The sequence below is a fragment of the Danio rerio genome, chromosome 4, assembly GCF_049306965.1.
Source record: "Danio rerio strain Tuebingen ecotype United States chromosome 4, GRCz12tu, whole genome shotgun sequence".
Taxonomy (NCBI): domain Eukaryota; kingdom Metazoa; phylum Chordata; class Actinopteri; order Cypriniformes; family Danionidae; genus Danio; species Danio rerio.
The window spans coordinates 74,710,846-74,723,676 of NC_133179.1; the positions used below are offsets into that span (position 1 = coordinate 74,710,846).

At 38.9% G+C, this 12,831-nt stretch overlaps 1 protein-coding gene across 2 annotated transcripts; it reads left to right on the top strand.

Annotated features, from left to right (window-relative positions):
- ms4a17a.11 (membrane-spanning 4-domains, subfamily A, member 17A.11) lies at positions 1-12,831 on the top strand. 2 transcript variants are annotated; one of them, NM_001017670.1, is given in 7 exon segments: positions 70-109; positions 5,740-5,947; positions 6,435-6,545; positions 6,807-6,875; positions 7,081-7,218; positions 11,865-11,978; positions 12,570-12,831. In NM_001017670.1, coding segments are annotated over 6 exon segments (759 nt in total). In that variant the 5' UTR covers positions 70-109; positions 5,740-5,764; the 3' UTR covers positions 12,714-12,831.

A 12,831-nucleotide genomic window follows, 5' to 3' on the forward strand; every position in this document is an offset into this window, starting at 1 on the left:
GCTTTCTGGGAAACCATTACACTGGAAACACTGCGCTGGTGTAACCTTATATCAGCCGAGCCACAGAGTGAAGTCTAAAAGCACGGCTGAAGACGAGATTCTGCTTCTGGTAAGACAATAATAATGAACGCATTCCCTTTATTTGGTAACAAGCAGAGCTTTAATGGCTTTTTAAATGTAAGTGAGATATACTTGTGCTGTGTTGTCAAGGTAAATACACATGTGACCGTTACGCCTAGAAAACAACACAAGCTGTGTAGAGAGAGTGCACACTGGCCGGGTCTACAGTTGACCTGCGGGTTTTGCACTGATTCTATACTGTAAAACAGATCTGTTAATGTACAGTTTGCATGTTTTGTGTTTATTTATGGTTGTGAATTGCATTATGGGATGTTGATATCTGCTCTGTTCACTTCTGATGCTGAAAATTCAACTCTACAGTTTAGCAAAGTGACTTTATTGACATTTTAGTTGTTTGTAATAATTATATAATGTATAAGAAATATCTAGAGAAATAAGTGCAAAATTACAGATAATGTGCTGCAGCTTACTACAGGGTGTTTGTAGCGTAATATACAGTACAACACCATCCCAGACAATATAGCACCGCACACTATTACACATGTGCAGAAAACAAACGTTTCAAGGTTAACAGTTGTTGTAGGAAAGATCAAGATCCCGTAATAAACTCAAAAGCAGAAATAAATATGGAAAAAAATAAATACAGAAAACTTTATGGATATTTCTACAGTGTATCTCTGTTTTATCATATAATAAAAATGTTGAATAAACATTATGTAAATCTCAACCTCTATAACAGTGGTATTCCAATCCAATTAAACCAAATGTATTCATCTGAAAAACAAAATATACTATGTTAAATTATAGTAAATACTTGACGTCATCGATATCCAACGAGATGTAGTTGGCAAGATGGTAGAAATACTTACCAGAGAACATTTTCACCAGATGTTTTCATGAGTTTTCCTCAAATGTATCCACAACCAAGTCATTTAATATATATAACTATATCCATCCATTTAGCAACTCATGCAACTCCACTTGCTGACTTCATCTGTTGCCCCCCTGGGGTTGCAAATAACAGTACAATGGCAAGGAGTCAAGTATGAAAGCCTCCACAACTAGTGGCTGTACATTTAATAATGATGGTTGGGTTTTGGGAAGGTGTACTGTAGACATTAATTACTGTGATGGTTGGGGTCGGTGTAGATGTTAATAACTGATGGTTGGGTTTGGGGATGAGGAAGGTGTAGATGTTAATAACTAATGGTTGGGTTTAGGTTTAAGGAAGGTGTAGATGTTAATAACTGATGGTTGGGTTTGGGGTTGAGGAAGGTGTAGATGTTAATAACTGATGGTTGGGTTTGGGGTTGAGGAAGGTGTAGATGTTAATAACTGATGTTTGGGGTTGAGGAAGGTGTAGATGTTAATAACTGATGTTTGGGGTTGAGGAAGGTGTAGATGTTAATAACTGATGGTTGGGTTTGGGGTTGAGGAAGGTGTAGATGTTAATAACTGATGTTTGGGGTTGAGGAAGGTGTAGATGTTAATAACTGATGTTTGGGGTTGAGGAAGGTGTAGATGTTAATAACTGATGGTTGGGTTTGGGGTTGGGGAAGGTGTAGATGTTAATAACTGATGGTTGGGTTTGGGGTTAAGGAAGGTGTAGATGTAATAACTGATGGTTGGGTTTGGGGTTGAGGAAGGTGTAGATGTTAATAACTGATGGTTGGGTTTGGGGTTGAGGAAGGTGTAGATGTTAATAACTGATGGTTGGGTTTGGGGAAGGTGTAGATGTTAATAACTGATGGTTGGGTTTGGGGTTGAGGAAGGTGTAGATGTTAATAACTGATGGTTGGGTTTGGGGTTGAGGAAGGTGTAGATGTTAATAACTGAGGGTTTGGGTTTGGGGAAGGTGTAGATGTTAATAACTGATGGTTGGGTTTGGGGTTGAGGAAGGTGTAGATGTTAATAACTGAGGGTTTGGGTTTGGGGAAGGTGTAGATGTTAATAACTGAGGGTTTGGGTTTGGGGAAGGTGTAGATGTTAATAACTGATGGTTGGGTTTGGGGTTGAGGAAGGTGTAGATGTTAATAACTGATGGTTGGGTTTGGGGTTGAGGAGGTGTAGATGTTAATAAAGATGATGGTTGGGTTAAGGTTTAAGGAAGGTGTAGATGTTAATAACTGATGGTTGGGTTTGGGGTTGAGGAAGGTGTAGATGTTAATAACTGATGGTTGGGTTTAGGTTAAAGGAAGGTGTAGATGTAATAACTGATGGTTGGGTTTGGGGTTGAGGAGGTGTAGATGTTAATAAAGATGATGGTTGGGTTTGGGGTTGAGGAGGTGTAGATGTTAATAAAGATGATGGTTGGGTTAAAGTTTAAGGAAGGTGTGGATGTTAATAATTGATGGTTGGGTTTGGGGTTGGGGAAGGTGTAGATGTTAATAACTGATGGTTGGGTTTGGGGTTGAGGAAGGTGTAGATGTTAATAACTGATGGTTGGGTTTAGGTTAAAGGAAGGTGTAGATGTTAATAACTGATGGTTGGGTTTAGGTTAAAGGAAGGTGTAGATGTTAATAACTGATAGTTGGGTTTGGGGTTGGGGAAGGTGTAGATGTTAATAACTGATGGTTGGGTTTGGGGTTGAGGAAGGTGTAGATGTTAATAACTGATGGTTGGGTTTAGGTTAAAGGAAGGTGTAGATGTTAATAACTGATAGTTGGGTTTGGAGTTGAGGAGGTGTAGATGTTAATAACTGATGGTTGGGTTTAGGTTTAAGGAAGGTGTAGATGTTAATAACTGATGGTTGGGTTTGGGGTTAAGGAAGGTGTAGATGTAATAACTGATGGTTGGGTTTGGGGTTGAGGAAGGTGTAGATGTTAATAACTGATGGTTGGGTTTGGGGAAGGTGTAGATGTTAATAACTGATGGTTGGGTTTGGGGAAGGTGTAGATGTTAATAACTGAGGGTTTGGGTTTGGGGAAGGTGTAGATGTTAATAACTGATGGTTGGGTTTGGGGAAGGTGTAGATGTTAATAACTGAGGGTTTGGGTTTGGGGAAGGTGTAGATGTTAATAACTGATGGTTGGGTTTGGGGTTGAGGAAGGTGTAGATGTTAATAACTGATGGTTGGGTTTGGGGTTGAGGAAGGTGTAGATGTTAATAAAGATGATGGTTGGGCTTCGGGGCCCACTTCTTTCTCCGATAAATTTTTGAAGGCCCACATGTCTCACATTTTCTCTAAAATGTTTGTATGAAATGTACACAGATTTACTGAAAACCAGGTCAACAGGTTGCAAAAGAGCAGCTTCTGCTTTAAACTAGACTGACTGAATATCTACTATTCAAAAATATACAGACAAATGTAAAATACAGTAAAACACCCTAAATCTGCTGAAACATGTCAATCTGATGGCGGTTTAGTTTGCAGCTGGACATCATTGAGAAATCGCTGACAGCAGTGAACAGCTCTGCCAGAGTGCGTCTGAAGCTCATATGCGAGTTTATTTTACATTCTATGGCAGAAACACCATTAAGCCTCGCTAGATCCTCCTGTATAGGCGCACGTCTGTTATAAAACACCCACAGGACGTTAATTTGGACAACTATGCTGATATAATAAAGAGTTCGCACAAAAGTACACAAAGAGAGACTTTCACTTCACGCATAATTTGTGAATGAAGAGACGTGTACTAGTTGCAGACACGGTCATGAGGCTGTTTTTGTGCCTAGTTTGAAGTAATCAATCACAGAACAGGAGACAGTGCATTACTTTATTAATTTTATTATAGCATATTAATAATAAAATCCAAAAATTATAATATAATATTAAGTAGGGGTGTGACGAGACGCCTGCTCCATGAGAAGAGACACGAGATTAGGTTCACGAAAACGAGACGAGATATTCACACTATTTTAAAGAAATCCTTATTGATTAGGAATATGAATGGAATAGTCTTCAGATATTTTGCTAATATATGAATGGAAAATAGATTGTAAAAATGCTAAATAATCTAGGTGTTTTTTTTTTACTTGTAATGAACTTACATATTTTCTGTATGCAATTTCCATAATTATTCCCATAATTTTATGTATGCAATAGTTTTATCTTATTTAATTTTGAATTCTAGGCAAACACTGCAAAATATTTGTTAATATAAAAATGGAAAATAGCAAACTCTTTGACTGGCTTTTCCCCTATAGTAAGGGTGTCCAAACTCCTGCATAGTCCTGCATAGTTTAGCTCCAACTTCCTTCAACTAGAAGTCCCACAGTACATGATGGTAATAGTTTGAATGCCGCGTTTACCTACCTGTACTGCACTTCAATAATGCGGCTTTCTGCACATCTCACTCCGGTGAGAGAAAAGAAAGCGGTTACACCCGCCCGACCAACTGAGAGACATGTGCATCACAGAAACCAGCCTACAAGTTGTATGCAAAGGACTTGATTTGTGGTTCAAATTCAATCCTGCTTCCAATCTTCAATGCTAATTTCACCCTCACAGTCCATCATGATAACATTTAACTCACGAGACAACTTTTTACCTCGACGAAAATTTCGTTGCGATTTAATCTTGCGAGATCTCGTGACACCCTTTATAATAAGAGTTCATTTTAGGCTATCGCGCGGCCCACCGGTTGAGAATCCCTGCTGTAGATGTTAATAACTGATGGTTGGGTTTAGGGTTGGGGTAGGTGTAGACATTAATATCGATGATGATTGGGTTAAGGTTTGGGGAATGTATAAATGTTTATAACCGTGATGGTTGGGTTTGGGGTTGGTGTAGACGTTAATAACTGATTTACACTGCCATCTAGCCAACAACATAGTTTTAACATTGCTCCATAACTTCAAGATATGCCCCTAAGCCCTCCACAGACAAAGCCTACTCTAAATATGAGCGTACAGCCTGCAGCAGCAGAAAAGCAATGCGCTGCAGGCGGTTAAAATGCGAAGTTGGGTCAATTGGCGTTTCTGTGTGGAGTTTGCATGTTCTCCCAGTGTTCATGTGGGTTTCCTCCGGGTGCTCCGGTTTCCCTGACAGTCCAAACACATGCACTATAGGGGAATTGAGTCAGCTAGTTTGTTTGCTGCGTGTGTGCGTGTGATTGAGTGCGTATGGTTGTTTCCCAGAGATGGGTTGCAGCTGGAAGTACATCTGCTGCAAAAACATATGCTGGATATGTTGGCAGTTCATTCCGCCAAAAAGAAAGTGAATGAATGAATCAAATTAGTTTGGAACTTGTGAAAATATTATAATAAAAATTATATGAAGTTTTGATCTTCTCTTTAATCTTTGTGGTATTTTTAAGTTAATTTGATTGAATATTTAGAAATCAGTGGATTACCAATGCACATACTTGGTTAAATTGCTACTGTTTTGCAGTCATTGAGTGTGTTTTTGGTGATCAATGCATTGTCCGTTTAGTTAAACATAAGCAGCACCACAAAAATAGATCTGGCACCGTAACAATGTGGTGTTAAACCTCTAAATAAAAAACCCATTCCTGAATGCTACAGCTCATGTTTTCAGATGTAAACACACATTCTGTCAGAGATAAGCTGAAGGGAAATGGTTGACCAGTGTCTATAACCACTGTAGCAGAACTGTATTTATGCTGGATTTTATGGAAAGTCTCAAAAATGTAGAATGTCAGTATTATTTATAATGCTATCATTTAGATATGTTTGCTTTATTTTGATTTTGTACAGGTTCATTTGATACTCTGAAACTGAAATGTCGACTGTGGGAGCCATGAATCCTTCAACGATTGTCATCCAGCTTCAGCCACCGACACAAACAGCACCAACTGTGACTGGGACCAGTTCTTCTGTGCCTGTTTACATACAGCATGTAGCAGGAGTTTCACCTCTTCAAGGAATTCAGGCCTTTCTGAAAGGCCAACCAAAAGCCCTCGGGGTGAGAAATCTCCCTTAAACACAGACAATTAATTTTAATGTTAGCATAACACACATTAACACACAGTTTATAGTCTAGAGCAGGGATCAGCAAACTTGTTCCTGGAGGTTCGGTGTCCTGCAGATTTTACCTCCAACCCTAATCAAACACACCTGAACAAGCTCATCAAGCTCTTACTAGGTATACTTGAAACACCCAGGCAGGTGTGTTGAGGCAAGTTGGAGCTAAACCCTGCAGTGCACCGGACCTCCAGGAACGAGATTGGTGACCCCTGGTATAGAGGGTAATTCTTCGTAGTTTTACTGTGTAGCATCAATCAAATCTGTTTGTAAGGTTTGTTTGAGTTCGAGTCTGAGTCCTTTAATTTTCAGTATTTACCGAAACTCATTCCTATACGTCTGTAATACATCAAAACTGTACATGTTATTCTGTTTTACTTCACGAAAGACTCTCTTGTCCTTACACTGTTCTCTCTTACTCCTTACAGACTGTCCAGATAATAATTGGTCTGTTGACTTTTATGTTGGGAATCGTGTCTACAGTTTATGTAGACTCCAGCTTTGTCTTCAGCGGCGTTTCTTACTGGGGATCTCTGATAGTAAGAAACAATCATACAGTTTAGCATGTTGTCCTAGATAACACAAGCTACAGTGGGTAATCAACCAGAATACATCTTACTGTCACATTTACAGCCACATTAACGTGATGGTCAGTGGGGTAATGGTTTTTGATTGGTTCTCATGTGTTATAGCAAGGTTCTTGTCAGTTCATGTGGCAGTTAAATGCTCATTCTGGTTGAGCACCATGTGTTTATCTGTATATATTCCAACATAAGCTTTATTTTTTGCTCTGTTCTCAGTACATTATTGCAGGCTCGCTCTCCATTGCTGCTGACAGCAAAATTAATTCACCAGCCGGTTTATGTTTGGTATGTACACAACACTTGCTCTTTTCATGGGTCTACACACTGGGCACATGTGATTTGTTCTGTAAGGATTTGTACATAAATATATATATTTGTGTGCACTAATAGTGCATTGGAAGCAGAAATTTCCATATAATCTGTCATCAGTTTAACCACAGTGTGTTAACACACTTTACAAAACCTTTCTATTTCTGTGTGTCTACTGTAGGTGAGAGCTTCCCTCGGGATGAACATTTTCAGTGCTATAGCTGCAGGCATTGCCATTATTATGCTTTCAGTGGATTTGGCTCTTGGACCCTTCTCACCTCGTTACTGTGGAGACTCTTATTATTGTTATAATTATAAGGTAAGTCATCAACTTTTATATTAATATAATTTTTGTATTACCTTTATATTGTATAATTACAGTAAGATCACTGTGTGACCGGTGCACTTGTGAAAATCAAGCGTAATCTGCACTCATCTGTCCAATGCTGTCCAGAACCTGACACGATATTGCTGTTCATTTACACCGGATACACATATTGACTTGACGGTGCCATAGAATGTGCTGACACACTGTTCATCTTGTTTTCTGATATCTACATATATGTCTGTATAGTCTCAATAGGTCCATTTACAACCAAAGAAATTTGAATGGAAAAGTCTTACCTGATTTCGAAGGGTCGTGAATATTAATAAGCTCATTTGCAAAATGATGCTTTAAAATTGATCAAAAACTGTAGAGAAGATTTCTTGTCAAAAGACAACAGAAGAGAAGAGCTGTCTATAACTGATCCTAAATTAAGTGTTGTGCAGGAAATATAGGCTAAATTATGTTTATGTAGTCCAGAGGTGTCCAAACTACGGCCCGCGGGCCATCTGCGGCCCGCAATCAGTTTTGTGGCGGACCGCGAGGCTTTTTATAAATATTACTAGAATCTAGCCCGCCATACAAAATGAACGTAATTCAATAAATAACCACCGGGTGTCGATATGACATGCCTTCAATTAGGCAGCAGTTCTTGTTATGAAGTAAAACGAACTGAAACATAATTGATAACCACGCTTTGGCGAGCCATGGCACAACCAAGAACGTTGGGGCAAAGAATATTTCTTCACAGAGGTCAGCGGAACATGTGTCTGTCTAATTAGCCAGGATTCAGTTGCAGTAATGAAGGAATAAAATATTAAAAGACATTATCAAACAAAACATCAGGGGCCTCATGTACGAAGACTTGCGTGGAAATTTTACTAAAACATTGCGTACGCACAAAGCTGTAAATGTGCGTACGCAGAAAAAAATTCAGATGTATGAAACACTGCGTACGCCGAGTGTCACGCATATTCTTTTGTACATCTGAATGAACGTGAAAAAGAGCGCAACATGCACGAGCACAAAACCCCTCCCTGCCTCCTCCCCCGTATGAATATGCTAATGACTATGCTAATGGCAAAACCCAACGAAAAAGCAACGGCAAAATCAAGCAAAAAGAGAAACTTTGAACAGAATGTGAATTGGAGGTGCTGCTTTCGGAGGTAGATCGGAGAAAAGCGGTGTTATTTGCAAGTTTGTTTTTCGGAATTAACAACAAAAGAAAAAAAAATAGAGTGGCAGAGTTTAGCTGATACGGTTGACACAGTTGGGTCTGAACATCGCACTGAGTGCATTTAAAAAAAAATAGTCTGGTTTATAGCTGTAAAATGTTGCAGCACTCTGAACAGTCTCAGTGGCGCAGCTCGTAAGACACATGTCATCATGTACTGACACGTTCGAGCATGAACTCGGCTCGAATCCAGCGTCTGATGAACTCTTTCTTCTTTTCCCCCGCTACATATCATATTTTGCCTACTATTTATCACGAGAAAGACAAGTAGGAATCATCAATAAGTCTGTGCATCATATTTTATTTGCACATTTATTGAATGGAAATGTTTCTGATTCACGCATGCAAATTCATCTTCAGATAGTGTCTTTATAGCAATGTGCGTGCAGTAGATCGCTCAGATTACATTGGGAAAACAGGCGACTGCTGCAAATTGTGCTTTAATGTTTAGCTGGTCAACTGTATGGTATGGAAATCTTACATACCTACTAGATGAACCCGTCTCATACAGCTGCCATTGCAAGGATCAGACACTTTGTAGAGAGGAATTTAACACAACTGCCTCTAGGAGTCGCCAATGGAAATAAAACAGACACGCACAAAAAATGTGCGTACGCCAGCCAGAAAGCTGCCGTGAACCTGCGCACATTCCCACGTTCAGTTCATTGTTAGTAAATCCAAACGTGAGCGATTCTGAGCGTGAAACCTGGCGTACGCAATGTTTTTGTGCGTACGCAGCGTTGATACATGAGGCCCCTGGCCTTCAGCTCTTACACTGGTGCCGAACCGGATCAAAAAATAAAACAATCAGCGGCTGCTCCATCAGCTCAACAACAGCAGTTTTTTTCGTGCTAATAAAGTGCAAGAAAATTCTACGCTGGCTAGTTATGAGGTAGCTCAGCTAATCCCACAGCACAGGAAACCCTTCACTGAAGGAGAATTTATGTGTCTGATGAGTGTTGCAACTGTAATTTGCCCAGAGAAGATTAAAGATTTTAAAAACATCTAGAAACACAGTTGGACGATGAATTAAAATAATTCCATAATACACACACACACACACACACACACACACACACACATATACATATATATATATATATATATATATATATATATATATATATATATATATATATATATATATTAGTGCTGTCTATCGATTAAAAAAAAACTAATTAATCACACTTTTTTTTTGAAAATTATTCGCATTTAAAAGACTGAAACTTGTAATTTTGGCTATTCGAATGTAAAATTTATGTAAACACAAGACAAAAACTATTTAAATTCAAAATATAATTGTTTATTTTAACTTGTAACACAGATTTCTTCATGTAAACAACATACCCACAATAAACCATCAAGATCCTGCTTGACCGCCATATTTATTATAGAAATTAAAACACAGGCATGTTAATGACATTTACATTTCAAAACAATCAATGCCAATGAAGAAAACATTGATTTCCATGTTGGATTCTAAGTGGACTGCAAAAAAATGCCAAAATACAGGAATTGCAGATATGGAAAACGTAAAATTATAATAATAATAATAAAGTATAGAATACAAACAATTGTACTCAATGCAAAGTTGTATTGCTGTGAGTTGAGAACATTAATTATAAAGCAGAAACAATTTTGCACAGTCCTCCTTTACATTCAGCCAGTTGCTAAAACAGTCGAGTCTGTTGACATTATCGGGGGACAATGTGGACCTTTTCTTTTGAATGATGGGAGCTAAAGAGTGCAATGCAATCTCACAGCAATTCGTAACTTTCTGATTTAGTGCACGCACGCACACACACACACACACACACACACACACACACACACAGAGAGAGAGAGAGAGAAACGCACGCAGGACAGCGCAGCCGGAGCTTCTCCCTTCAGATTCAACACGCATGATCGCGTTAATCAAATTTGCTTAAACTAAGCGTTCTAAAGTATGGCTGTATTTCACAAGGATTCTGACACAACAACGCGAAGCAGACACTTGCGTTTAAGGGGGAACACGTCAAACTTAATAACACATTGAAGGGCGCATGCTGAAAGGCAAAGGAATGTGCTCTGTCATTTGACAGCTCGCGACTTCAGTTCATGGACACCAAAACTCCGATTTTAATATGATTAAGATAATTAATCATAATTAATTATTACGAGTCTACCATGTAAAACATCGATTTTTGATTACCTTGAAGGACCACCGAGTCACGAAATGTAGAGGGGTTTTTTTTTTTTCCGTTCACCATGCGGTACATTAACACAGAAGTCGAAAGTTAAAAATGAAACATACGAAATTGCATGAAACTCTGGAGAGCCTGGTAATGCGACATTAATTGTTTTATACTGAAACTTGCCTTCTGAAAGTGCTTCCTTGGTCTTATCCATGTTTCTTCGCACGGTAAACACACGTCCACCACAACAGGAAATAAAAAATAAAATATTTTAAATTAATCGCATGCGTTAACGCACTAATTTTGACAGCACTAATATATGTATATATATATACATATATAAATATATAAATCTATATATATATATATATATATATATATATATATATATATATATATATATATATATATATTTGCGTGTCTGTGTGATGTGTGATGTATGTAACATTTTTTGCCCGGAACGTTTTTTTTTTTTTTTTTTTTTTTTGCATCTGGCCCTTGGTACAAACAGCTTAGACCCCCCTGATATAGACAAAATGAATCAACACGGATGTATTTAGAGTATTTAATGAGAACATACTGTATGTTTTAAACAGCAGATGCCCTTTCAGATGCAACCCAGTACTGGGAAACAGCCAAACACACTTATTCACACACGTACTCATACACTACAGCCAATTTAGTTCTTCAATTCACCTGTAGCGCATGTGTTTGGATTGAGGGGTAAACCGGAGCACCCGGAGGAAACTCACGCCAACACAGGGAGAACATGCAAACTCCACACAGAAATGCCAGCTGACCCAGCTGGCAATGGAAACAGTGACCTTCTTGCTGTGAGGCCACAATGCTAACCACTGAGCTAAGTCGCCCGTTTTGTAGGTTAATGAATCTGAAAACAAAAGCAGGAATTAATGTCAAGCTCCATGTAAACAGATGAGTTTCTCATGTTTACTGGTGTCTTTTCACAGAAAAATGTCAGTAAGATCTGAATGATATGACACTGATTTTACACACATGATTTACATGACAATGAGAAAACAAGGGTGCTTGAGGCTCAAGGTGTGCCATTTGCATGTACTGAAAACGCATGCCTAGGCATGTCCAGATCTTTATTCTATGGCACCTTTAAACATCACTTAGTTTCATCAGTATAGCAGCTAAATGATTACAGATTCTTGACTTCTCTTTGTTGCCGTTGTTATCCTGAATGCTCATGCTGAATGTTCTCTCAGACTCTCTTCTTGGGAATCAGAGGTGTGTTGCTGGTGTTCGCCATCCTTGAGTTCTTCATCTCCCTCTCCTTGTCTGCGTTTGGGTGTAAAGTCACCTGCTGCTATTATCCTCAGGTGAGAAATACATCAGCTGAACCCATCAGATAAGATAAAGGAAACAGCTTCTTTACCTATGTTCTGTCATGACAACTCTCGGAGAGATTCAGTATGATAATAATCATGTAAATAAACACATTACAACAGTTTTAGCACATCTATAAGCAAAAACCATTTGTGAATGAACCAAGTAAAATTCCATATACCCTTTAATGTGTACTGTAAATGTGGGAAGAACTGGGTAATATGCAGTGCTTAATTTGTGAATCGAGCAGTCCCGGAACAGATCGGGGTAATGGATATGGCTTGCTACCTGAGGATGTATTAGTGTCGGGGTGGTAGCAAGGAGTTGGATAGCAGATAGGGATGTCGCGGATGTAACTCCATGGAGTGGAGGTTGGTTGTAGCGGACGAAAGTGAAGAGGGTTGGGGAGTCACGGAAGAAAGTGAAAGTGAACAGCGGGGAGTCGATAAAATGAGGTGCTGGATCAGATTTCAGAGGGGCCAGATCCGGAGTGTTCCGCCACAAATCAAGCCCTGCTAATATGACAATAATTGTTAAATAAGCAACCAATAACTCAAGCTGACCATGTACAATTTATCCTGCAGATTTCTGTGGTCAACAATCCTTTAATTCAACACCCTCCTGCAGAAAACCCCCAACAGTACATTCAGTACCCTCAAGAAGTCCCCGAACCATGCTTTCAACATCCTCCTGCAGAAGCTCCCCCAGCGTACACTGAAGGCAAATAAATGTGAATCAACATGAACAAACTGGGCAGAGTGGCAGTTCTGCTGCTTTAGTTACATTGTGTATGTGGTGTGAATAAAGTTTTGCCATTACCTATGTGTATATATAAAAAAAAAAAAA